The 25,428-nt window shown below is 39.7% G+C and overlaps 1 protein-coding gene across 1 annotated transcript in view; it reads left to right on the top strand.

Moving 5' to 3' along the window:
• The window catches only part of PKD2 (polycystin 2, transient receptor potential cation channel), a 58,275-nt gene that overhangs the window by 26,340 nt on the left and 6,507 nt on the right, over positions 1–25,428 (top strand). The window contains exons 3-12 of the mRNA XM_020868983.2: positions 2,842–2,975; positions 4,614–4,864; positions 8,813–9,037; positions 11,939–12,167; positions 14,551–14,718; positions 17,167–17,348; positions 18,486–18,606; positions 21,769–21,867; positions 24,294–24,415; positions 24,667–24,784. Of these exons, the coding sequence (XP_020724642.2) occupies positions 2,842–2,975; positions 4,614–4,864; positions 8,813–9,037; positions 11,939–12,167; positions 14,551–14,718; positions 17,167–17,348; positions 18,486–18,606; positions 21,769–21,867; positions 24,294–24,415; positions 24,667–24,784 (1,649 nt within the window). The remainder of the gene's footprint in view (positions 1–2,841; positions 2,976–4,613; positions 4,865–8,812; positions 9,038–11,938; positions 12,168–14,550; positions 14,719–17,166; positions 17,349–18,485; positions 18,607–21,768; positions 21,868–24,293; positions 24,416–24,666; positions 24,785–25,428) is intronic.

A 25,428-nucleotide genomic window follows, 5' to 3' on the forward strand; every position in this document is an offset into this window, starting at 1 on the left:
GGCTTTCCCTATCAGAAACTGAAAGGAGAAATGATGTTAACAGTCTTACATTTCTGTTATATTTAACAGTATGCAAAATGTGTGTTAACATGCATTATTCCAGGTAAACTACACAAAAAGCCCTAGATGTTGTTATTCCTATTTTCTCGATAATAAAACTCAAGCTCAGTAAAGTTTAATACTTGTCCCAAGATCCCAAGATACTGAAACCCACAATTAAGAACATAGAGGCTGACTTAAGGGTGAAGCAAATCTGAAAGTCACACCCAAATCATTCTAACTCCAAATCCCAGATGTCCTTTAGCTACAGCCTAGGTAGACTTAGGGTGCAGCTGACCCCTGGAGAAGGTGGAGCTGTCTCTTGAAGGTAACCAGCCCACTGCCTGGCACAAGGGAGGGGCTGAGTTCCTGTTTGCTGCTTCAAGGTGTAAGAATCATCGTCGCTTCAGTGCTGGGTGGGCTTGTTCCTCTGCATGTCCAGCAGGTGGCGCTGCGTAGCCAGGAATCACTTACTTTTCGTTAAACTATTAGATTCCATACAGGTCCTGAGAATTTCAAAAGCAGTCTATTTAAAATAGAGGCCAATTAAGGAGATACATTTAAAAATCAATGGCTAAAATATATACATATCTATATACATATATATATATATGCATGATATTTGTAAATAAAAACATTTAAATAGTTTATCATAATTCTTTTTCAACAACCAAAAAACCCATATGTAAAAAATTTAAGCATGATCTACATTATCCAGCCAGTCCAAAGCAAACTGTGATTTCAAGTAACCTGAAAAAAAATCAGTTTAATAATCGTTTAGTTGACTTTGGGGAGCCTTCACACCTCCTCGTGAGTGCGGTATCTGCTTTGGATCTGAAGGCCTCTGTAGAGTGCGCTGTACTTTGTCCACCCCTGTGTGGGGCTGGGAGGCAGTGTACCCCTTGGGGATACCATGAGCGCCTCTCCTTGAGGACAGAGATCACATGTTGCTCATCTTCATGTACAACATCTTGTCCCATCAATGTGAGTGGATTAAAAGTCCAAAGCTGTAACTCTGGTCCAATGTGGTTTTAAGAGGTGGCAAGCCGTGTAACACTGAAAGAGGAGTATTCTTGTCCTAATTAGTGGGTCATAGGATGACGCAGAGGGAGACTAAGGGAAGGGACCGGAAGATGTCCCTACCCGTCTGGATACAGCACACGTGGTTGTTGCCCCACTGACTGCTCGAGTTGGCCTTGCAGACTCACTCATGTTTGGGTCACTGTTATCCACTCCTCTTTTAATTCTCTGTTATGCTTGGATGGAAAAGGGACCTAGGTGAGGGAAAGATTTTACTAAATACCATTTAAACCCCAAATCACCAACTGTGAGGTTTTAAAATGCATTTTATGCTGTCCGGAAGATTATTACAGAGTCAACTAAGTATTCATCACTTCCTGAGTGTTGAGAACTGTGGTCAGAAGACGTATAAAACCTCTGTGATCGAAGGAAACATAAGAAGTATTTCCTTTTTCTTGAAGTATATAGGCATGCTTAGGTATTAGAGCGTATTATACCTGTAGTCATTAGAGTTCAGCACAAGACAGCACTCACTAAAGTGTTGAGATTTTGAATAGATTTGTTGTAGCGGTTTGGTTAGGGAGGAAGAACCACCATTACTAGACTCTTAAGTGTCAACCACGGTACTGGATAAATTTTAGTAATTTTTTTTTTAAGTACCAAAAACTCCCATGAGATAACTCATTATCTCCGTCTTATAGAAGAGGAAAATGAGGCTTAGAAAGTTAAGCTACTTGTACAGGTCACAAGCGACTTGTACAGGTCACAGACCTGATTTGTACAGATCAGATTCAAATCCTAATCTCCTGTGACCTACTCAGGCTGAGTATGATCTCCCCACCTTTCTCCAAGACCATTCAGAATGGGCTGGTAAGATGGGCTGGCAAGTCTTCATGGCAGGACTGTGGCTTGAGTTTAGAGTGTGCCGTATAAGATCTGGTGGGTGGGTGGGAAGCAGATGTGTCTGTGTTAGTCAGCATCCCAGAAGGAAAGACATGGGAGACACAAGTGGTAATTAAAGAAAGTTTAACAGAGGGGCTGTTTACAGAGGTGTGGCAAGGTTACAAGAGTCAGCAAGGGGACATGAGGTGCTGGGAAGGATTCCCAGCTCCAGGCCTGAAGAGACAGGAGAGGGAATGGCATGGCGTGAGGCCAGTGTGACTGGAGAAGAGATGCTCCCAGCAGCTGTGGCCACAGTTAGAGGGTCCTGCCAAACTGCATCCAGATAGTGAGGGAGAGGGCGGAGGGGGAAACCCAGCTCCTGGGCCCCCAGATCTCCTGTCCTGCCTCCTGTTGACTGAATGCAGGGGAGCCCAGTGGTGCGGTCTGTAGGGGTCAGCCGTGAGGCGCAGAGTAGAGCAGAGAAGAATGGAGAATTGATCTGAGAACAAAGGGCCTGCCCATCCTATTGTGGAGAGAGTGAGCAGCAGCCCACAGCAGGGGATGAGAAGCTCCAGGTGGCCTCTGCTGGGGGCATCAGGCTCACTGGTGTGGAGAGTGTTCTGGAAGGTGGTGGGAAGTGAAGTTGCAGGGCACGCTGGAAGTCCCATGTGTCAAGATCAGAGATGCCTGATCTTAATTGGATATTCAGTAGTAAGCCAGTTCTGTTTCACATAAGCCAATGTTAATTTATTTCTTTTATAAGCCAGAGAACTGGGGAGGAAGCCTGGAGGAATGATGAAGGGAAGGAAGGCAGGGTGGCTATCAGCGTGTCCACTGGGATGGTGTGAGCGAGCGTGCCGGGTCCTTTGCACGGCTCATCTGGCTCATTCTGTCTTCCAGTGACCTATGGGATGATGAGCTCCAGTGTGTACTACTATACCCGGATCATGTCACAACTCTTCCTGGACACCCCAGTGTCCAAAACGGAGAAAACTAACTTTAAAACTCTTTCTTCAATGGAAGACTTCTGGAAGGTATTTGCAAATGACCTCTTTGTCATTGAAAATTGTTCATTTGGCTTCATAAATTCATAAATTCAATTCAGTGGTGTCTACAGATCCTGCTATGCACTTAACACTGGGTGAGATGCTATAAGTTATGGTGAGTTGTTAGCACTTCCATTGAGAACCTTGCATGTACCTTGTCTCATACCTTACCTTATTTAACCCCCATTGTAACCTAATAAGATAGGTACAAAAATCATGTCCCAGATTGTACATGAAGAAACTAACATGCAGAGTGCTTACATGTGGCTAAGAAGTAAGAAGAATGGACTTCTCTCTAGTGTGGACTTCCTCACCCTAGGTTGTCATTCATTCAGTCGTCCATGATGCAGTAAATATCTGTTGAGTATCTCCTAGGATATAAGTCCCATGAGGGCAGAATTTGATTGTTTTGTCTTGTTTTACTTCTGTTTTTGTCTCTTTTGTTGATGGTGCCATGTACCCCTGAACAGGGATTCATGTGCCTAGTACAAAGCAGGCACATTCTTTCAAAGATCTCTAATGTAAAATTCAATCCAGCCCCTCCCCAAATTGTCACAGATTCCAACATTAACATTAGAGGATAAGCAATGAATGATAGCATAGGAAAAATATTAAACTGATCTCAAAGATATATACAGAATCTAATATGGGGAGGGAATTTGGAGAGAAAATGCTTGTTAGCTCCTGGGCAAATAGTTTCTAGCATTCTTCTTAAACTCTGGCGTCACAGCTGTTATTTTAAAGATAGAGGAACGGGATCACAAGAACCAGAGTACACTAAATAATGACTAAAAATTCTTGGAATCAAAAAATCACATATATAAATCTTCCCCATCTCAAGAAAGCAAAGCATTCCATCTCAGTTGACCATCTGATAAAGATAAGACACTGAGAAACAGCTGGGTTTGTCATCCCTAGAGGCAAACCAATAAGAGCTATCTCACATATACACAGTTCTGTGATGATGAGTGCCAAACTCTAAAAACGGAGAGGAGGAAGAGGTGGTGGGGGGTTAGGGAGTTCACAATATGACAGAAAACTCCAGACAATTTAAAGCAGACTGATAATCAAAGCGATAGTCTTTTTTTCTCTGCAATGATAATGAACCATGATTACTGTGTGGGATGCTGTTTTAATAAGGGAAAGTGAAATTGATCATGGTTATGGATTTATGCAAATGACACCATCCCCCCAGCCTTTAGAACTAGGGTAAAAATCCAAGTTATTATTTATGAAGTGCCCACTCTGCCAGGTATAGCAACCACACAAAAGGTAGATATTACAGGGATTTTCCTGGCAGTCCAGTGGTTGGGACTTCACACTTCCACTGCAGGGTGCACAAGTCTGATCCCTGGTCAAGGAACTAAGATCCCTCATGCCACATGATGTGGCCAAAAATAAAACTAAAAAAAAGATAGATATTATAGACGCTCAAGTCCTCGCAGCTAGCAATTAAATGGTGGAGCACGATTGGAGCAAGATCCAGTTTTTCTGACAGCAAAACCCACCCTTGTCACTCTACCCTGTTCACAGAGTTGTCAAACTGTGGGTCACACAAGCATTCCAGGAAGAAACAAGGCAGCCTCTGAGCTTGAAGCTTTTCAAAAACATTGCCTTTGCTTTCAGTTCGCAGAAGGTGCCTTGTTGGATGGGCTGTACTGGAAGATGCAGCCCAGCAACAAAACGGAAGCCGACAACCGAAGCTTTATCTACTATGAGAACCTCCTGTTAGGGGTACCACGTATACGGCAACTCAGAGTCAGAAATGGATCCTGTTCCATCCCCCTGGACTTGAGAGATGAGATTAAAGAGTGCTATGATGTCTACTCCGTCAGCAGTGAAGACCGGGCTCCATTCGGTCCTAGAAATGGAACTGCGTAAGTGTCTGTGGCTGTGGACCTGGGCCCTGACTTCTCATGGACATTCATTCCGTCATTCTCTGACCCCTTCACCAAGGAGAGTATGCCTTTAATGCTTATATTTAAGGCTGTGGCCAAACTTTGGCTTCCTAAGTTTTCTTTACTTTTTACATGCTTCAGCTTCCACATACATATTTTTCAAAAGAGTTAATTATTGACTGCATCCCCACAGGCACAAAGCTACCTGCGCCTCAGAGGTTTCTTTTAAGATGCCGGGATCCTATGTTTATAGTTCCAGTGCCGTGGTTCACTAGGTTGTTACTAGGAAGTTCTTTTGATACAGAAATTCTTTTTTATTAGCTGTTAGAAACAAATTTGTGTTCAGAGTACAATTATCTAAAGTGTATAATAAGTTTTTGAGGCAGTTTTTCTGTCTGGTTTAAAACCTGTCCTCAAATGTGTGTTTATGATTTTGAGTACATATCTACATTGTGTATATTTGCAGGGATTTTTTAGTGCTCTTTGATAACCATACTTAAAACATCTTGTATATTAAGGGATTGTAGTCATTATTTCTAGAATTATTATAAAAAGTGAGAAGAGCTCTTGGGCTGTCCCAAGGTGGATCTCTTGGGTCATGGGCTCTGGGTAAGTCACTATGGTTAGAATTTTCTCCTAAGCTTTATTAAACTCTTTCAGTTTATCTAGATCCCTTTGTTGGGAACTAAGACACCAGAATCCATATTAGCTGACACATATGAGAGCAAACACCTTTTCGATAACCAGGTTCTTTGTTATCCAGTGCACACCCTCTTTGATGCCCCGGCCTGTAAGAAACAAACTCACTACACATCTGATTTAGAGAAAAGGACTGAATCCTCAGAACACAATTTTTCCAGGTGGTGACAAATGAGTTTGTTCTCTAATGCTCCATTTTCTAGTTCCCACAAAGCACAAGCATGTGTTTAAACTGTGGCTCCTTATCTCATATTATTTATTTATTTATTTATTTTTTCTTATCTCATATTTTCTTTCATGTCATTGGTAAGAGAGATGTATGCAGCCTGTAGTCCATGCCAGATGCTAGTGAAAAAGTGAATTCCTGCATTATCTCCTTCACTTTTCACAGAACAACTTTGAAATAGGTGTCAGCTCCACTTTATAGATGAGAAGATGGAGGCTCACTTACCCAAAGCGTTTCTGCTAGTAAATGGAATCATGCTAGGATCTAACCAGCTCGACTCCAAAGCCCATGTGTCTTCTGTGACACCACATTGCTTCTTCCATATTAATTGTGTTCCTCTGCTCGCTGCTTGTTGCCCTAAAAGCTTTTGGTCAGAATTCAAGCTTCCTGATGGCAGGGACCCTGTTTTGTTCAACCAGTATATTTCCAAAGCTTCGAACAGTACCTAGAACATCCAGAATGTTCAGTAACTACCTGTTGGACACACAGTGAATTAGTGATTTTCTATGCAGGGTGGGCTAATGAAGGGATCCTTCCTGTGTGTGTTTCTAAACGCTCCCTGGTCCTGCCAGAATCTGAGTCATTCCCATTTCTCCTTCCCTTCATCACCATACTTCTTGAAAGAAGAGTCTTCACGGCTTCCTCCTTTTCATTACCATTGATTCACACCTTAACGCTTAAGCCTTTGCTTTTGACACCTCTCTTGGAAGCTACTAGTGGGTTTGTTCTATTTGTCGATCCACTGATCCATTACCAGCCTAATCCTCATCAGCCCCTCTGCAGGATACGGTCTTGTTGATTGCTTGTTCATTTGACTTTGGTGAGTGATAGTGAAATAGAGTTTCTCTTAATTCTATAACCCCCTTCCTCTCTCTTATTTCCAGGTTCTGTATTCAGATATCTATCTTTTCTTTCTTTATACTCTCTCTGATATTCAGATGGCTCCCATTCTCATCTCTGTTTGATGATTCATTGTTTCTTCAACAAATATACTGAGTGTTAACATGTGCCAGGCATGTTCCCAGTGAATTCTCCCTTTTCTAGAAATGCCCTTGGTGCTGGCTAGAGTGAAAAAACAGCAGTAAACACAACAGAAGCATACACGTGTCTTGGCACTGCTAACATTCGAGTGATAGAAGATGAGTCTGCATGCCCCCTGTAGCTCCCGTAGTTCAAAATGCCCCAAACTGAACTCATCACTTTCTTGTTGGATCTGAACGCCCTCCTGTACGTGGCACCACCATCTTTGAATTGCCCAAAAAGAGACTCAAGTCATTTTTCAGAGGTCTCCTCTCACTTGCCCCAACTTCCAGATCAGTGCCAAGTTCTGTTGACTGCCGTGGCCCTGTGTCAGTTCTGCCTTTTCCTTCCCACCTAGTTCAGGCCTCGTCACCTCTTGGTTCTTGTAGGGACAGCTGACTCAGCTGTGTCGGGGTCCCCGGGACCACCCCCAGGTTCAACAGCTGCTTGAAGAGCTCCCTGGATTCAGCTTATATTCACAGCTGAGGTTTATTGCACTGAAAGGATAGATGGAAAAGCAGAGAAAGGGATAGGCACATGGGGCCGAGTCTGGAGGAAACCAGGTGCAGTCTGCGAAGGTCCTCTCCCAGCGGAGTTGTGCGGGGCATGCATCCTTCCTCCAGGAACACATGGTGACAACTCATAGGAAACGTTGTCTGTTCAAGATGCTCATCAGAGACTTGGTGCCTGCCCTATTTTACTGGGTACTGGTCACATAGGCAGGCTCTGCCTGGCACATCCTCAAATCCCAGACTCCCAGAAGGAAAGCAGGCATGCGGCATAAGCCATATTGTTTGTATAGAAGCCTTGGTACCTCAAGCCACTGTTTCTGGTCAGAGAAAGTTTTTTTATCAGTGTAGGGGGCTATTTATCACCTAAATTCCATATACCAACTGAGGACCAACCTGGCAAGTAGGGCTTTTTAAGAAAAGGTGGTCTAAGACCCACTATATTGACTCTTTTCTGCCCATGAATTCTCTGTTCCTCACCACTTCAGGCTTGTCCTCACCTCAGCCCCCAGAGTAACCCTGTTCTGTGCCTCCCAGAAACCTTTTCTTTGGTGACCCTGTGAGGCCTGCCCCTCACTACCTGACCGCAGTCTATCTTTCAGCCTTCTCCTTCATCATATGGGAGCCAAACCAAACCACTAGCGGATACCTTGTACTTCCTTGGTTCTGCCAGGCTTAGGCTTAAAAGTACCATCCCCATCTCCCTGTGTAAGTCTGAATTCTGCTTAGCTTCCACAGCCTATGTTCAACGTGTTTTCTTCCCAAATCCCTCTCTCATTCATGTTTCTCTTCATCATTGAAGCTTCAAAGAAGGCTAGCTTCCCTCAGTCCAAGCAGTCTCTCTATGCTTCTTCTTTGGTTCTTATTATTTGCTACCTTGTATTTTCATGATTTAATTACAACTTTTCTCTCCCTACTTATTATAAATTTGGGAGAGAAAGGATCTTGGTTCATCTCTCTATCCTCATTAATGCCAAAGGATCACCTGCTTCCTGAGAGCCTCTGTAAATGTCTGTGGATTAAATTCCCAATGCTCTGTGGAGACTCACTTAGTTCGGTGGCTGCCAATGGCACTTGATGAATTTGTACCTGTTTTGGCTGCAATTTTTGGGAGGCCTTGGGTCATCTAGTCCCAAAGTTACCCTGGGAAGGCAACCGTATCAGCTGAGGACTGAAAGAATAGACCTCTGAATACAGACAGTTCTGGGGTAGGTTTCTGACTTTACTGTAAAAACATTTGAGACAGAGCTGACCTCACTAAGCCTTAGGGCCCTTATTCCTAGAAGGGGGATAATAGCTATGCCAGAATTATGTAAGAAAACACAAAGTGCAGTGGAAAGCACATTACACAGCTTGATGAGACTTGCATTTATTTTTTATCAATACCTATTCTGTCTTACCAGGAACCAGTTGTCTCTGTAATTGCTCCAAGTGTTCCATTGATTTTACCTGTTTGTTTTGTTTTTTAATTAGTTGGATCTACACAAGTGAAAAAGACTTGAATGGGAGCAGCCACTGGGGAATGATTGCAACTTATAGTGGAGCTGGTTATTACCTGGATTTGTCAAGAACGAGAGAGGAAACAGCCGCTCAAGTTGCTAACCTCAAGAAAAATGTCTGGCTGGACCGAGGAACCAGAGCGATTTTTATTGACTTTTCAGTGTACAACGCCAATATTAACCTGTTCTGCGTGATCAGGTGTGTATGAAGGGCACTCATTCCTTCTGCTTGTGTATTTGTAAATACATCCTAGTCTGGATTTTAAGTCAGAAAACCATTGCCTGCAGTTGTCTGCATGAGAGTGTCAAGGATCAGAACTGATAACAAGGAGGGATGAAAATCAAAAGCTTATTGGGATGGGGACATTTAGGGGAAAGGAGTTAGGTTCCCTGAATATTGCAAGTTAGAAAGAACCTTAAGTCTGGTCCAAGTTCATCCCAAAGCTGGAACTTTCTCAGATAAAGCCCTGTGTTTTGCCAGCATTTCTCCTTTCCCATTATGAAGATACTGTTAGCAAGGAGCCCTGGCATCAAACCTTGTCTCACTTTCCTGAGTTTCCCACTCTCATACGATGCGCCTGCTACCAGAACATAAGCACAGTAGTCAAGGGCTATGCCTGGGTTGAGCAGGATGCCTAGGTATCTGCTCACACTTAAAAAGATTTACCAAAGACACATAAAGTTCCTTCTACCCATTCTGCGATGTCACCATAATGACCACTCTGCTGATAGTGAGGAAACTAACAAAAGATCTCACTGGCTTGTTTGGACCTCTCATTCATCCATTCATTCAACAAACCTTTATTAGACACTTAGTATATGCCAGGCACTGTTCAAGTCTTTTGGCCTGTGTCAGTGAACAGAATAAATTTCCCTGTCCTTGTAGAGTTTGCATTCAATCAGGAAGAGATAATAAATGATAAACAATAAACAAAAGAAACAAATAGCATGTTAGAAGGTAGTGTGCCATAAAAAGGCAGAACTCTGGAGATTCAGCATCCACCCACTTTAATCCTCCTTGTGAACATGGTGGCAACATCCAGACACTGCCAACATGAATTACTTGCACATACGTTTGTTTGTCTGTGTTGTGTGCTCACTCACTCAGCTGTGTCCGACTCTTGTGACCCCACCAGGCTCCTCTGTCCTTGGAATTTTCCAGGCAAGAATACTGGAGCAGGTTGCCATTTCCTACTTCAGGGGATCTTCCCAACCCAGAGATCAACCCACATGTCTTGAGTCTCCTGCCTTGGGAGGCAGATTTTTACCACTGCGCCATCTGGGAAGCCCTGCACATATGTTTACCCACCGCATCATAAGGATAAATTGTTGTAGTAGCTTTATTTTTGAGACTAAACTCAAACTCTACATTATATAGCCAAGTGGATTTTCCCAGTCTTTATATCTAACAACTTTTATCACATTAAATCACATCGTGATTTACATTAAATCAAGTAATAGATATTACTAGAAAGGAATGAACATTTGCTGCAATTATTATTGAACATCTCCTAATGATTCTAGTGAACACAGAAAGAGGATAAACACAAGCAAGCAACTCTGGTTGACATTTAAGGAAATAACATATAAATAGAAAGTATAAATGAACATGTCTCACTTCCTCCCCATACTTCAAGAGTGAATATTGGCAAGACAGTTGCTTCATTTTTCTGCATTGTTGCCTCAGTGTCTGGAGGGGTTGACCATGCAGAACCACAACGGCCAGAGAGAGATGACTCAGCACACAGAGGCCACTTCTTGCCCTTGCGAGTTTACACTGAGGCTGTCACAAGGCTCTTCATTTCAGTATTGCTCTCTGGTTTGTGGTTCTCACCCCTGTTCTCTAGCACATAAAATAGGAAGGAAACAGGATACTGATACTACGAAGGAAGGAAAGTGTTTCATGCTTCTTTGACCAATTCTAATTTGCTATAGTCACTGCATGTACTTGAGTGTTGCTCATGCTTAAGCCTTAGATACTCAGGTTCTAGAGGTCCTGTCCTGTCCATCCTGTAATGGGAGAGATAGCTATGCCTGATACTGACTGGAGGTCTTTTAAAAAATCTTAAAGTTAAGGGTCTGGAGAGTCTATTTCTAGTGTGAAGGGAAATTATACCATTAAGTGAATCATTTAACCTTCTCACTGTGACACCTGCAAAGGTGAATTTGGCAAGAAGCATCTTCATTTCAATTATGATAAAGCATTAAAAGACCAGGGCCTTCAGTGTGAATATAAAAACATATGTTACTGTTTCAGACAATCAGACATTTACTAAGCACCAATTCACTATAAGGTTCTAGGAAGTTCCAATAGCAGAAAGGTTTTCCTCGGCAAATATTTGATGCTGATTCACCAGATGCATGAATGAGAAACTCGGTCCCTATCTTTATCTGTATACAAAATAGACATCCTACTTCTCAGCTGGGCCATAGGTGTTTTGAAAGATGACACAAATTTCTTATGTTCTTCGTTGCCCAGTTGAATGACTTACATTTAATAGAAATCTGAGAAAGGTTTGTTTGATTAATTTCTGCATTTAAAAAACAATTATATAGCATTCTGAGTAGTATGAATACCAGAAAGGTAAATGGGAGACTGAGGAGAAATAATCTCTTTGGTCTGGGAGGATTTGGGAAGACAAGATTTGTTCTTCTTGTGACACAGAATTCTACAAGGAGGGGGTTACTGGTTGTGATAAGAACATTTTGTCACTTGTTTGGAGTGACTTGTGGTGGTCATCCCAAACTAGGATGACTAGGGTTTCCCAGGTGATGCTAATGATAAAGATCCCACTTACCTATGCAGGAGATGCAAGAGTTGCAGGTTTGATCCCTGGGTTGGGAAGATCCCTTGGAATAGGAAATGGCAACCCACACCAGTATTCTTGCCTGGAAAATCCCATGGACAAAGGAGCCTGGTGGGCTACAGTCCATGGGGTTGCAAAGAGACAGGATTGAGCGCACACACACAATTGTGGGGACTTGTGGTTGCAATTTTATTACCTTCTAGTGTAGGGACAGAATAGATGATGTTCTTCCCTGACTGCATCCATGGGTTGTTATTGATGTTATTGTTTTAATTGTTCTTATCACAATGCAGGTTACTGATCGAATTCCCAGCAACAGGAGGTGTGATTCCATCTTGGCAATTTCAGCCTGTAAAGCTGATCCGCTATGTTACAACTTTTGATTTCTTCCTGGCAGCCTGTGAGATTATCTTTTGTTTCTTTATCCTTTACTATGTGGTGGAAGAGATATTGGAAATTCGCATTCACAAGCTACACTATTTCAGGAGTTTCTGGAATTGTCTGGATGTTGTGATCATCGTGGTAGGTTGGAGAACAACACCAAATCTCCTCTCTGTTACAGAAACGTGTTAGAGTCTCTGCTGTCCTCACTGTTGTGGGTCTTTATCTTCCTGAAGGAGAGTCTAAAGTTCTCCTCCGTAATAACAGCTTCAGTGTTCCTAGTTGTCTCATTTTGCATGAGTAACCTTTCTGCATATGAAGTGGAGAGGCATTTACAATATAGGCTGTCGTTTGGCCACACTAATAATAAGAATGGCTTAGTAATTCATATTTGGCTTTGGCATGCCATATGAGATGTGGGAGAGAAAACAATGTTTTGTTTATTCTGTTTTGGTAGTGGTGTGATAGGTACATTTGCAAAATCATACACATCATAGAATTTTAAATGTTTGGGTAAAAATAAATACAAACAGAATTCTAATACTTTATTATAGCTTGTGTAGGAGTTTTAATATTTTCTTTCTTGTTGATATCATGGAAACTGAGGCTAGTTTTTTGGCTCAGCAGCCACAGAATTTTGCAAGTATTTTCTTGGAAACTTGCTTCCCTATGCTATTGTTATTTTTTTTAACTCTTAGTACTGACAAGACAACAATTCAGACAGTGTGCTTTTATAAGTTCAGGAAACAGTTACTGGAACTCGACTTCTCCTTTGAAACCTTTTCTGACCCCGTAGAAATAGGGCATGCTTTCTGTGAAGCTTATATCCAAAAAAGAAAATTCTTCTGTAGATAGAGATGAGAATCTCAAAACTCGGAGTCACATAATGACCCAAACTCTCATAAACTCTCTTTCTTCCCTTTACTCTCTTATTCTCTATTTTGAAGGAAGAGTCTCAAGGAAATTCAGCGTCTTTCTATGATATGATATTGATGGGCTTCCCTTGTGGCTCAGCTGGTAAAGAATCCGCCTGCACTGCGGGAGCCCTGGGTTCGATCCCTGGGTTGGGAAGATCCCCTGGAGAAGGGAACGGCTACCCACTCTAGTATTCTGGCCTAGAGAATTCCATGGACTGTGTAGTCCATGGGGTCACAAAGAGTCGGACATGACTAAGTGACTTTCACTTCACTTTACTTCCGTATTTTTATAAACATTTGCCCCGGGCAGAGCTAAAACAAAGGGTACCTGGTGAGCGTTGATAAAAGTTATTTTTAGATTCAGTCAGTCAGCCATTTTCTTTCAGCTAAGCCTATGCAGAAAACACTTATCTGTGTAGTCTAAAAAGCTCAAAGGAAATATTCCTACCACCAGTGCCAAAAATACTAGGTTAAGACTGGAACTCCTTTACAGAGAAGAAAAGGAAGGTGGTGAGGTGGTCTTTTTCATCTCTGGCTGGCAGCCAGTCAGGTCTTGACTCTGATAATCACCAAGACAGCCACCCCCGGAAGGGCTGATGAAGAGGTCTGTGATCATGAGAAAAGAAAGAGAATGAAGAGCAAAGGTCACAGCACTTGCCACAGCCCAGCTGCCATGGATTCAGGATCTATGTGAGGGCCAGACGTTTATGGTTGACCCTTAGCACTTTCCACACATACGTGTTCGTCCAGTGACGATGGATGCAAGTAGGGCCCAGTATTCCCCTCAAACCTGGTTTTATAGCCCAGAACCAAAGCAGATATGAAGAACTGTATGGTTGTGAGTTAAAGGACAGAAACAGGCAAGGGGGACCTCTGGGCTTCATCTTCCCACTGCAAGCCTTCTCAAGCCCTCTGTGCCCATCATTCCCACCATCTAAGACCAAGCTCCTCCTTTCTTCTCATGAGCACTCCTTTTAATATGTCTCGATTCACCCTTCACCTCTGTTGTATGATGTCAGCTTCTTCGAAGGTTTTTGTACTATTTGTCTCTGTGTGTTTATTTGCTCTTGAACCAGAGTTTTAAGTTTCTCGAGGACAAGGTTTGCACTTCTTACTTCCGTTTGTTCCTCTTGATCCCTGCCACAGTGCTGTATGTGCAGATATCTATGTATTTGTTGAATAAAAGAAAGGATAGATGGCTAGAGAGTGAGGAAATAGCCCCACAAATGAAAACAGAGAGTGAGATGAGGCCTGAGAAAGAAGAGTAAGTGATTTAAAAGGAAAGTGGCAGAAAAAACAGAAGGCTTTCCTATGTGATTTGTTTTGTAGTAAAGTGACATCTCAGGTGTGTACACACACATGTGCTCTCACTGAAATTCTGTTTCTAACTAAGAAGTGCAAGCAGTGTATTGTTTCACTTTTTATGGCAGTGCTTAACACTTTCTCTCTGGGTATGTGAGTGACTTTTATTAATGCCATTGGGTGAATAGAGCGATGAGCCCTGAAACTAATACACTGATGAAGGAAAATAAACTAGTCATTTTAAGGTGAGCTATAGATTTCTAGAACACTGTAACAATATCTTTATTTACTCTTTTGTTTTCCAGCTATCAGTGGTCGCTATAGGAATTAACATATACAGAACATCAAATGTGGAAGTTCTGCTGCAGTTTCTAGAAGACCAAAATACTTTCCCCAACTTTGAGAATCTGGCATACTGGCAAATACAGTTCAACAACCTAGCTGCTGTCATAGTGTTTTTTGTCTGGATTAAGGTAATTTATAAATTTCACCTTCAGATTTTTAATATTTTTTTCTTTTTTTTGCTAGTGTGAGTCACAGAAAATGTTGAAGGACCTGCATTTGCTTCTGTGGCCAGATTGAAGTAGCCAGAGCTGCTCCATGTATTATGACTGAAACAAACGAGCAGGACTCTCATGATCTTTTATCTCACTGTTGAATGAGGTTCCTGGTTGCTTGCACTCTTGCAAGAACTGTCTTTGTAGGTTTTGTTTAATAAATGCATCAAGAGCCCTTTTCAGTGTTCCGCTGGCCTAGGGCCCCTGGCTATACAGAGACAGAGACAGGTTCGAATTTTTCCTGATGTGGGGTGACCAGGTGAAGGAAAAGGAACTAAGAAGGGGAAGGGTGGGAAAATGGAAGGGAGAGAGACTGCATTGGATCTGTTCTCTGGAAACATTGCCTCCTTTCCAGGTGGAGGTCTTAGGGAGGCTTTACCTAGAATTGAGATTGGACAGACACCTCCTCCAAGTAGTGCCTTCAGGACTCATTTCCTTCTAAAGCATCATGTGCATTTCCTTATGTGTGAAAGCGTGAGTCATGTCATATACAACAAGCCTCAATTCTGGAGATGCAGGAAATTTTAGGTCTTAGACAGCTGCCAGACTGTCACCAGTTAAGTTCTGTGATTGTGCCATCTAGATAGTAGCTGCTATTAAGTCACAAGTGACTAGATTTTAATTTAAATTTTAGCATTCTATTGAAGAGCACCTTTATAGAAGGTACTTGCCAACAGTTACTTATTTTTCTGGATGGTATTCATAGTTGGAAGGCCTGAGATTTATCAGGGGAGTTAGACCTTGTCCTGACTCTCTCATGCCACTTTTTCATTTACATATTTGTTCAAGAGAAACCATCACTAACATACCAAGCCATTATCACAAACTGTAACAATGATCACAATCTCATAGAAATATTGCTGGGAGCTGTATTAAGTAACGTTTCAACAACCATCAAAAATGTCTTGCTATGGCCAGAAACAGTTTATAAGAGGTCTTTAAGTAAAATGCTAGATATTTTCTTTCAGTATGTGCCTCAGGCTGAGTGTTGAATTTAGTGCTTCACCTATGAATATTTTATTCCCAAGACCATGGGGGCCATTAAATTCTTTAAGGCAGGGATTAGAACTCTATTTCTGATGGATCTCTCCACGTCCTTCCACCAGGGCTCCTAGCTAGAACTGTGTGGGATTCATGCCCTCTGGGCTGGAGCTGCCCAATTTGGGCAGCATCCTCAATGCTTTGTCTACAAAAATGCACAATGTGACTATGCAGTCAGAGCCTGGTGCAGATCCTTACTCTGAGCCCTGGCCAATGCCTGGCACACAGTTGATGCACAGTAAATAATAGTTAATCATATTCAATAAGTATTTTCTGGAGTTTTTTTAACTAGTTTTTTTTTAGGTTAACTCTTTTTGTTTTTTTGGACTCTAGTTAACTTACAACGTTGTGTTAGTTTCAAGTGTGTAGCAAAGTGATTCAGTTATATATATCTATTTTCAGATTCTTTTCCATTATTCCTAGAGAAGGGAGCAGCTACCCACTCCGGTATTCTGGCCTGGAGAATTCATGGACGGAGGAGCCTTGCAGGCTGCAGTCCATGGGGTTGCAGAGTCGGACACGACCGAGCAGCTTCTACTTTTCCATTATAGGTCATTGCAAGATATTGAGCATCGCTCCCTGTGCCTTACCTAGCTAGTTTTCATTTGTGGGTTTTTTCTTTTTTCTTTTAATCTTTCTAGGTGAAAAATGTCAGTGATCATTTTAATTATAATTAAACTTGTTTTCTCTGTGTTTTAACCAACATGTGAACTATAAGTGACATGAGGGCAGGGGCTTTGCTCTGTTCACTGGTGTATTCCCAGCTCCACGAACAATACCTGGTATATGGTAGTCCCTCAACAAATACTTCATGAATGAGATTAGGAAAAAAAAAATCTTTCTTGTCTCTCTCTTTTTTATTGTAAAATATATGTAAAAAGTTTACCATTTTAACTACTTTTAAGTGTATAATTCAGTGGTATTTACCTTCACAGTGTTGTGAACCATCACCACCCTGCATTTCCAGGACTTTTTCATCATCTACACTGCAACCTTTTTATCCACTCAACACTAACTTCCTGTTTCTCACTTTCTGCAGCTCCTGCTAACGTCTATTCTCCTTTTTGTCTCTGTGAATTTCCCTATTCTAGGTACTTCATATAAGTAGAATCATGTAATATTTGTCTTTTTGTGTCTGGCTTATTTCACTTAGCACAGTGTTTTCAAAGTTCATTCATGTTGTAGCATGCATCAAAATTTTATTCCTTTTTAGGGCCAAATATGCTTGTATGTATATACCACATTCATCTGTGGCATATTTTGTGGTAATGGGTAATGTGGTATATTACCCGTTCACCTGCGTATATTTTCCCTCTTTTGCAGCTCTTCAAATTTATCAACTTTAACAGGACCATGAGTCAGCTCTCTACAACCATGTCTCGGTGTGCCAAAGACCTCTTTGGCTTTGCAATTATGTTCTTCATTATTTTCTTAGCATATGCTCAGTTGGCATACCTTGTCTTTGGCACTCAAGTTGATGACTTCAGTACTTTCCAAGAGTGTATGTAAGTATATATGAACTTAAGAAGACAAATTGAATCAGAGAAAACACTGCCTTCTCAAGGTTAAAGAAACCTTCATGGTGGCTGTGTAACTACCAAATATTTAAAAGTAGTGGTTTAAAATGAGAATTAATTCTCTTTCCAAAAACATTAACCCACCAATGCAATTATGACAATAATTTCTGAAATGCTAATGTTTAAAATAGAGCCTATAAGTACCATAGTAAGATATAGAATAACAGTTATCATAAACCAGCTCTGTCCCAAAGAATGAGGTCTTCTCAGCACCAAATGCAGATGGTAGCATTTAAGACACAATTTGCCTCTGTTTTTATACCTATCAAATATTGTTGCCATACATTTAAACTTCAGCTTATTTTCTAAGGAAAAAAGCTATTTCTAATATTTGAGGAGAAGCACAAACCAATACTGGAATTTTCAGGTTTTTTCCCAAAATTCATAAATATTATGTTACAAACAGGTAAAGTAGCCAGTATCATACTTCCACGGCCTGTAGAAAGGAGTTAGTTAGGAAAGATGATGGTAATGATAATAAAAGTTAATAGAGCTTTGTGTACAAGAATGCCTAAATAATGTTACTGTTTCATGAAAGTTGGGAATGGAAACAATTACTGATTAAGACCCAACATCTGGCAACACACAGCAGTTCTTTTCCCCACTTTAAGTGCATTGAGAATATTTGATCTTCAAACACGTACAATTTTGGCTATGCTTCAAAAGTCTTTTTTTCTTAAGAGATTTAAAATTCATATGCAGGGTGACCATTGTGAAGGTTTAGAGTTATCATCTTTTACCTAGATTATGTATTAAATTCTTATAGTCAATTGCTTTATAAGTCATCTAATAATAATTATTATGTTTTCTTTTTAACCAAATGAAAAGAACATATTTTGCATGAAAGCATATTATTTTTATTCTAGAAGGTTTTTAATTGCTCATATAAGTAGCAAAAGTTTTCCAAGGGGTTGACAGTTTTCGTTATTTGGCAGCTTTCCACATTGATTTTTAAAAAAAAGGTCCAAAAGTATGAAATTATCTTCTGAGAAATGTTATGTCAAAAGAATGCTGGACACTCTTTGTTTTTGTATTGTGGTGTTGTGTTTTGTTTTGTTTTTATAGCTTCACTCAATTCCGTATCATTTTGGGTGATATCAACTTCGCAGAGATTGAGGAAGCTAATCGAGTTTTGGGACCAATTTATTTCACTACATTTGTGTTCTTTATGTTCTTCATTCTTTTGGTATGTACACTTTTGTTTATAGTGAGGTGATTTAAATTTCATAAATCACCATCATAATCATCATCTTTTCTTTTCTCTTACACTTTATTCTCTATCAGTTTTTTAAAGACCTGGAAAGTAGAAAAATGTAGATATTAGAAAACATGTTTTGTTTTATTTCTCATTCATTCACAGTTTTAAGTCTTCACCAACTATCTTTTCCATGATCTTTCATCTATATATATATATATGTACTCAATTTGAAAAAAAAGTAGTAAATAAGTGCAGATTTAAAGTTACCTAAAATAGTGCTTTGCCTAAGAAGTAGAATATGCTTGCACGCTTTTTTTTTAAAACACAAATGTCAGCACTTTCATGATCACTTGCTTGCATGACTTTTCATTTCTCTCCTTCTTCTTTTCTTTTTTAAAAATAGAAAATGACAGAGCAAACCAGATGCAGGGTACCAGGAGTGACCTTTCAGTGAATTGTTGCTTGTTGAGGTCAAGATAGGTTGTTTTAACTTATTCATATTTCATATATCTAGAGACTGCATGCAAAGAATATTTCAAATTTTAATTTAAAACTAAATCTCACAATGAATGGAAGTTGTTTTAAATTTTATTTTCAAAAATATTCCTCTTATTCTCTTGGTTTGGTGCAAATTCAGGTTTTTAGCATTTTGGCCTTTAATTAAGTTTTTTGAAAGGCATTTTGTTCTTCATCCTAGCATTTATACATTTATTTGTCCACTCCACTAAGTTTTAACTTAGCTTAATCTGGGCAGTGGGTATTTTTCATTTTAAACACTATCACTTAAGATTTTCCTTATATTAACTATATCTTAAGAAAAAGCAATGTTTCCATTTTTAATTGATTTTGTAAAGATCCTTTGTATAAAGTTCATTAATTCAGTTGTAGGAGCTCCAGAGTTGGTCCAGGTATTTAGTGGTCAAGTATATGGTGTTTACTGATTGAGAATTAGATGTACTTTAATTGGACTGAAAGAATCAGGAATAGCATTTATATCTTGCTGTCTGTATGTATCATGATTAGTTTTAAACTTAAGCCTCTTAAAAGTTTCTGTTTTCTGTCATATATTAAAGAAAAAAATAGAAGAGTGAGCCTTTGTCACTCTCTTACATTAGTAATATTTTGAATTCTGAAGCATCTGAATCCCAGAGTCTCTACTAAGAGAACAGAAATCAGGAATTGAGAGTGTTCTGCGGCAGCCCTTTAGTTGACTTCAGGCCACTAAGTTTTCTCTGTACATCAGTCTGCCAGAGAGAGACATGATCATGGCAATTGGAAATGCTCAAACGCGGACATATTTGAATGTTGGCTTCTAACAGGCAGTGCCTCCTAAATTGTTCAGTCATTTTATCAGATCAATGCCTGGAACATGAAAAGCTCTTAGTTCTTAGTTTTTGTCTTTATACTGAAATATTTATTTGTACTACTTCACAAAAAGGAATTGTTCTCCGTGTACCCTCCAGAGAGAGGGGAGGCTACTGTCAATACGAATCTTTTTTTTTTTTATTCCTTGTAAATGGCAAGCCAAGGGCAGGGCTGGCCACTGTTCTGAGATGACTGCCAAGTCTTAATCTATTGCCCCCACTAAAGAAACCACAATGGTGTGAGCTGGCTTGGCTTAGCCAGGAGCAAAAGCCCCTCCATCGACAGGGAAAGACCTCCTATGCAAAGTCCGCCCCTCAGTCAAGTGATAGAGAATACAGAGGCCATGAACCTCCTCTCCCCACACCTTCAAGAACCATTCTAGCCACTTCCCAGTTTTTGAAATCTCATCAGAAGACGCACACTGTAATTCATTTCAACTGACATTTGCAGGTGTTAGTTATTGATCATTTGGAAAAGAGACATAAAATATTAGATGCCTGTGTGGGAAGAACAAAGGTGGGTTACCGTCCACTGACTGCGGCTGTCTGCCCTTATTATTGAGCATTAAGCCACAAATGTCTGTGTCTTTTGTATTCTCATTTCTGATACAGAATCCTAAATGATGTTCCTCCTTAATTCATAGAGATTTAGTAGCTCATTAAAATAATGGAGCTCTGATTTGTTTAGTCATCAGTCATCAATAAATATTTATGGAGCCACCACATTTCAGGCAATATACTGGGTACTGGGGATGCAAGTAGTAAGGAAAATAGATTCCAACCCTCCTCTCATGAAGATTCTGTGGACTTGTATGGAAAACAGACATACACAACTGTATAGTCACAAACCATAGTTACATGCTAAAAAGGAAAACCAAAGGGAAGAGCATGTTAAAGAAGGACCTTATCAATTAGGTGTGATATTTTGAGAAAATCCATTGGAAACAGGCATTGGAAATGCAAATCATTTTAGTGGGGGAGGGAAAAGTCAGGAAAATGGACTAATCACTACTGAATGATAATTGCTATAAATAATGTAGCACCTGCCATCTGTTAGATTCTGTCCTAAGTACTTTACATAGATGAACTCATTAATCCTTACCACGAATCTGTAGTGGAGATACTACTATTTTTCCCATTTTATAAATGCAAAAACAAATTTTAGAATGAAGAATATAAGAAGGAATATAGTTTTGGCAGTGCCATGGTAGAAACCCAAGTTTGCTTGACTTCAAAGTCTGTGTCTTTTCCACTGAGCTTTTCTTGACTGTCTTTCTCAGCTAGGCCTACCATGTTTCCGTTTGCGGAGGTCTTTTTAACTTCTTAAAATATGTTCTGTGAACCTCAACTATTATAACAGTATTTGAAATGAGTATAGACTCCACTCGTCTGGCTTGACTACTGAAATTTGAGAACCTATTTAGAATTCTACACCTCTAATAACTTATGTCAAGTGAAAAATGTACAGAACATAGATAAGCAAAAGTAATAAAATAACCCCACCATTCCTAGGTAAATATGTTAATATTTTGTTGTGTTTAATTCTTATATCTTTCTGCAAAATATTGCATTTGTAAGCAAGAATATATATTGCATTTTTATTTGCCATAACAAAGGAAAAACTAATTTTCTCAAAGAATTTGGTAGCAAAACTATTAATTGATGACTTCTTGAAACACTCAGATTGTTTTAAAAAAAGGTCAAATGTATCAAATTTTAGATTGATGTTTACAAAATATATTTAGGTTTCTTCTTTAATCTCTACATTTCTTTGATTTACAAACAGAATATGTTTTTGGCCATCATCAATGACACTTACTCTGAAGTTAAATCTGATTTGGCCCAGCAGAAAGCCGAGATGGAACTCTCGGATCTTATCAGAAAGGTATGACAAGCCCTAATTCTCAGAATCATTTTATTTTCTACATGAAGTAAACGTCTCTTCAGCCAGATTGCCAAATCAACATGATCCACTATCTAAAATAAAGAGTAGGTTGGTATGTTCCAGGAGTAAGTTAAGTGTTCTCTCTACATTGGAGACAGAGATAGATATACTGCTATCTTGGACTTAAATTCTGGGAATCCTTTAATGCCCTAGAATTGAATTATCAGTAATCTCTTGCCTCTTAAGAGCTTAGCTGCTGGGTTCATCCTCTTTATTTATTTTGACACCTTCTCTAGTCAGCTCTCACTTTTAGATCCAGAGTTCAGAATAAACAGAAAGAGAAGATTATATAAAGACATTTTCCTTTCTTCTATCTTAATTTTGATTTTTAAAAAAAGAAAAGAAGTTTTAGAGGCAAATATTTTGTTGTTCACGCTTTACCCTTGACCTTCCAGGGAAGTTTTAAAATAGTCAAAGGAAGAAGTCCTTGGAGCAAGTCCACAGCCCTAAGGTCCTGAGAACTTTCACTTATGCACCTTCTCAGGAAGTGTTTAATTGTTAAATGGAAGGGCAGGACAGGAAATCTGGGCAACTTTGTTCTTCTCCATGTGACTTCTTTACTTGATTTAAAGTATAAAACTTCAGCAACAACAAATAACTACATCTGAAGTACACAGCTTGTTGCCAGTCATCATTCTGCTGGATACAGTGGCTCCTTGACCATAATATTTTTCTGTTTGGTTCAACCCACAGGACAATGTTGTCTGTGAATCATGTTGAAACAGAGAACTTCCGCTCTGTAAAACAAAGACCCTTGGACAAGACCTAACATTTGTGTTATCCTGAATTTTACATAACAGTTGATTATATTCTAGCAAATCCCCAGGGTAATTACAAGCAGTCTTCACTTTGCTCTTTGGGTCTGATGTGACTTCAGTTAAATAACACCAACCTTTAAACACAGTTCAAATTTCAGTTATTACAGTATACTGACCAAGTAATAACATACAGTACAAACTTTACTTTCAGTTATCATAGTATATTTCAGTTATAGCATATTAACTGTGAATAATAGCAGGAAGGACAAACTTCACTACCAGCTCTGTAAGTCATTACATAAATAACAAATGTGCATCATCATCAGTGACTCATAATGTCACTTCTTTCAGAGTCAAGGGTTGGTCCCTGATCATCTGCTATTCAGTTTATGCACGAAGGTTATAGTCATATTGCCTCCTAATCTCCAGTGATAAACCCATGTGACATTTTATAAATATGCATAATTAAAAGAATAGGCCAGCGAAGAACAAAGTATAGCAAAGAGACAAAGAATGATAACACTGGAAGTGAAATTAAAAACAAGCAATGGATTTTTAAAAGAAATACGTAACTGGCCATGGGAGTGTTGACATCAAGAGCTTGAGAGCAGCCAGAAGGACTAGTGAAGGTATGTTTATCAACATAAATGAGGAAAGAGATTGTGACAAATAGGATGAAGATGTCTTGATGCTGGCAAACTAATTTCACTTTAAAGGGACTCTCAGAGATATTTCACAACTTTGGAAGTGCAAGGGATAAAATATTGGAAGCTGATCCAGGTTAAGAAAGGATTATAACTCACCAAGATGTAGAAAATATGTTCAGTTAATAGTGTATGTTACACAGTAACAACAAGAAGGCAAGTATTGTTTGGAGTACTCTGAATAAGTTTCTTACAAAGAAATAAAACTTCAATTTTCAATGTTTCTACTGTTTAAAACGTCAGTGTACTAAAATAATCATTTTACTCTTTTTAAAATGTCCCCATAAATTTGTAGCCTACACTGAGGGAGTTTTTAATGTTTTAACAAAAGTTTCAAAGGTCACAGAACAGTCATAATTTTTCTCATTGATTAATTAACATTGCCTCACACAGTTGCACTGTCTTTTGTACAGCCCCGCACTGCCATGTATATAGCAAGGACTGCAGTATATAGTGAAAAATCCTCATCTCCTTGTCACTGAAGTGTTTTTTGCACTCATGACCTATGAAAGGAAATTATCAACTGTAAGATAATATAGAAAATAATCTATGACTCAGGTTTCTTAGTTTTCTTAAGAACTATTGCACATTCCTACATACTCTGAGGCAGACAGCTGTGGAATGTACTGACTTTCGTCCTGTACACTAAACTTGAATACAAACCAAAAGATCCCTAGTTCTTCTTCATTTACTGAAAGACCTGACTCTTCCTACATAACTCTCCCACATGAGCTTCATGGAAAACTCAGGGTGCGTTTGTCATTTATCCAACCCACACCTGTTTTGTGGCCCATTTATGTCAGATGCTGTTCTGGTCACTGCGTTTACGTTAGTTACCACTGTAATTGACAGACAGAACAGATGAAAAAGGAGGATAAACTAAAACAGTCTTTCTTTCTGGCAGGGTTACCATAAAGCCTTGATCAAACTAAAACTGAAGAAAAATACTGTGGATGACATATCAGAGAGCCTGCGGCAAGGGGGAGGCAAGTTAAACTTTGATGAACTTCGGCAAGATCTCAAAGGGTAAGAATCTCAATTTGCCAGTGCTGGGAAAGTCCTCATGTAAAGACAAATCCTTAGTGCTAAGTCTCCTAGCCCGAGTACTCATAGAGACACATTTGTCTCAGAGGTGGGTATCTTTCTGAACTGTATTGTAAGAGGAGGACGGGCCCTGACTCAGCAGTTTCTCCTTTCCTCCCGCATGTCAGTATGGCTGTGTTTGGGATGGATCGTGTGAATGGATGAGTTCATCTGTAACCTCTCACTAATTTCAGGAAGGGCCATACTGATGCAGAGATTGAGGCAATATTCACAAAATATGACCAGGATGGAGACCAGGAACTGACTGAACATGAACACCAGCAGATGCGAGACGACTTGGAAAAAGAGAGGGTGGGTCTGGTTTAGAAGAACGTGATTGGTTCAGCACCTGCAACATTTCAAACAGCTTATTAAGTAGTGGGTGTGAGCATATGTGTCTCTCTCTCCTTCCCTCCTCTCTCTCTCTCTATCTCCATTGATATAGTAGTACCCTGCCTACTCCAAAAAGGATATATAACACCGTAATATATTGAAATGCATTAAGTTAGCATAAATGTAGAAAAAAAAAGAGTGAAGCAGAACAAAGCTGAGATATAAAGGCAAGCCTGAATGAAACTAAAAAATGCACTTCACAAAAAATAGACTTTTTTAATTTTTATTTTTTAATTTATTTTTAATTGGACGATAATTACTTTATAATGTTGAATTGGTTTCTGCTGTACAGAAGCATGAATCAGCCATAGGTATACATATACCCCCTCCCTCCTGAACCTCACTCCTGCTACCCACATCCCCCCCCTCCCGGCTATCACAGAGCACCAGGTTGAGCTCCCTGTCATGACTAATAAGATTGAGCAGCAGAAAGCCCTAAGTTTTCTAGTAACCCCCTTGAGGAAAACTTTCAGTAGTTACATACTTCACAGTGTCCAGGAGAATAGGGAAAAAAGATTTCTCAGAAGAGATAAATTTAGTTGTTCTTTAAATTATCATGTATA

The sequence above is a fragment of the Odocoileus virginianus genome, chromosome 21, assembly GCF_023699985.2.
Source record: "Odocoileus virginianus isolate 20LAN1187 ecotype Illinois chromosome 21, Ovbor_1.2, whole genome shotgun sequence".
In the NCBI taxonomy this organism is placed as follows: domain Eukaryota; kingdom Metazoa; phylum Chordata; class Mammalia; order Artiodactyla; family Cervidae; genus Odocoileus; species Odocoileus virginianus.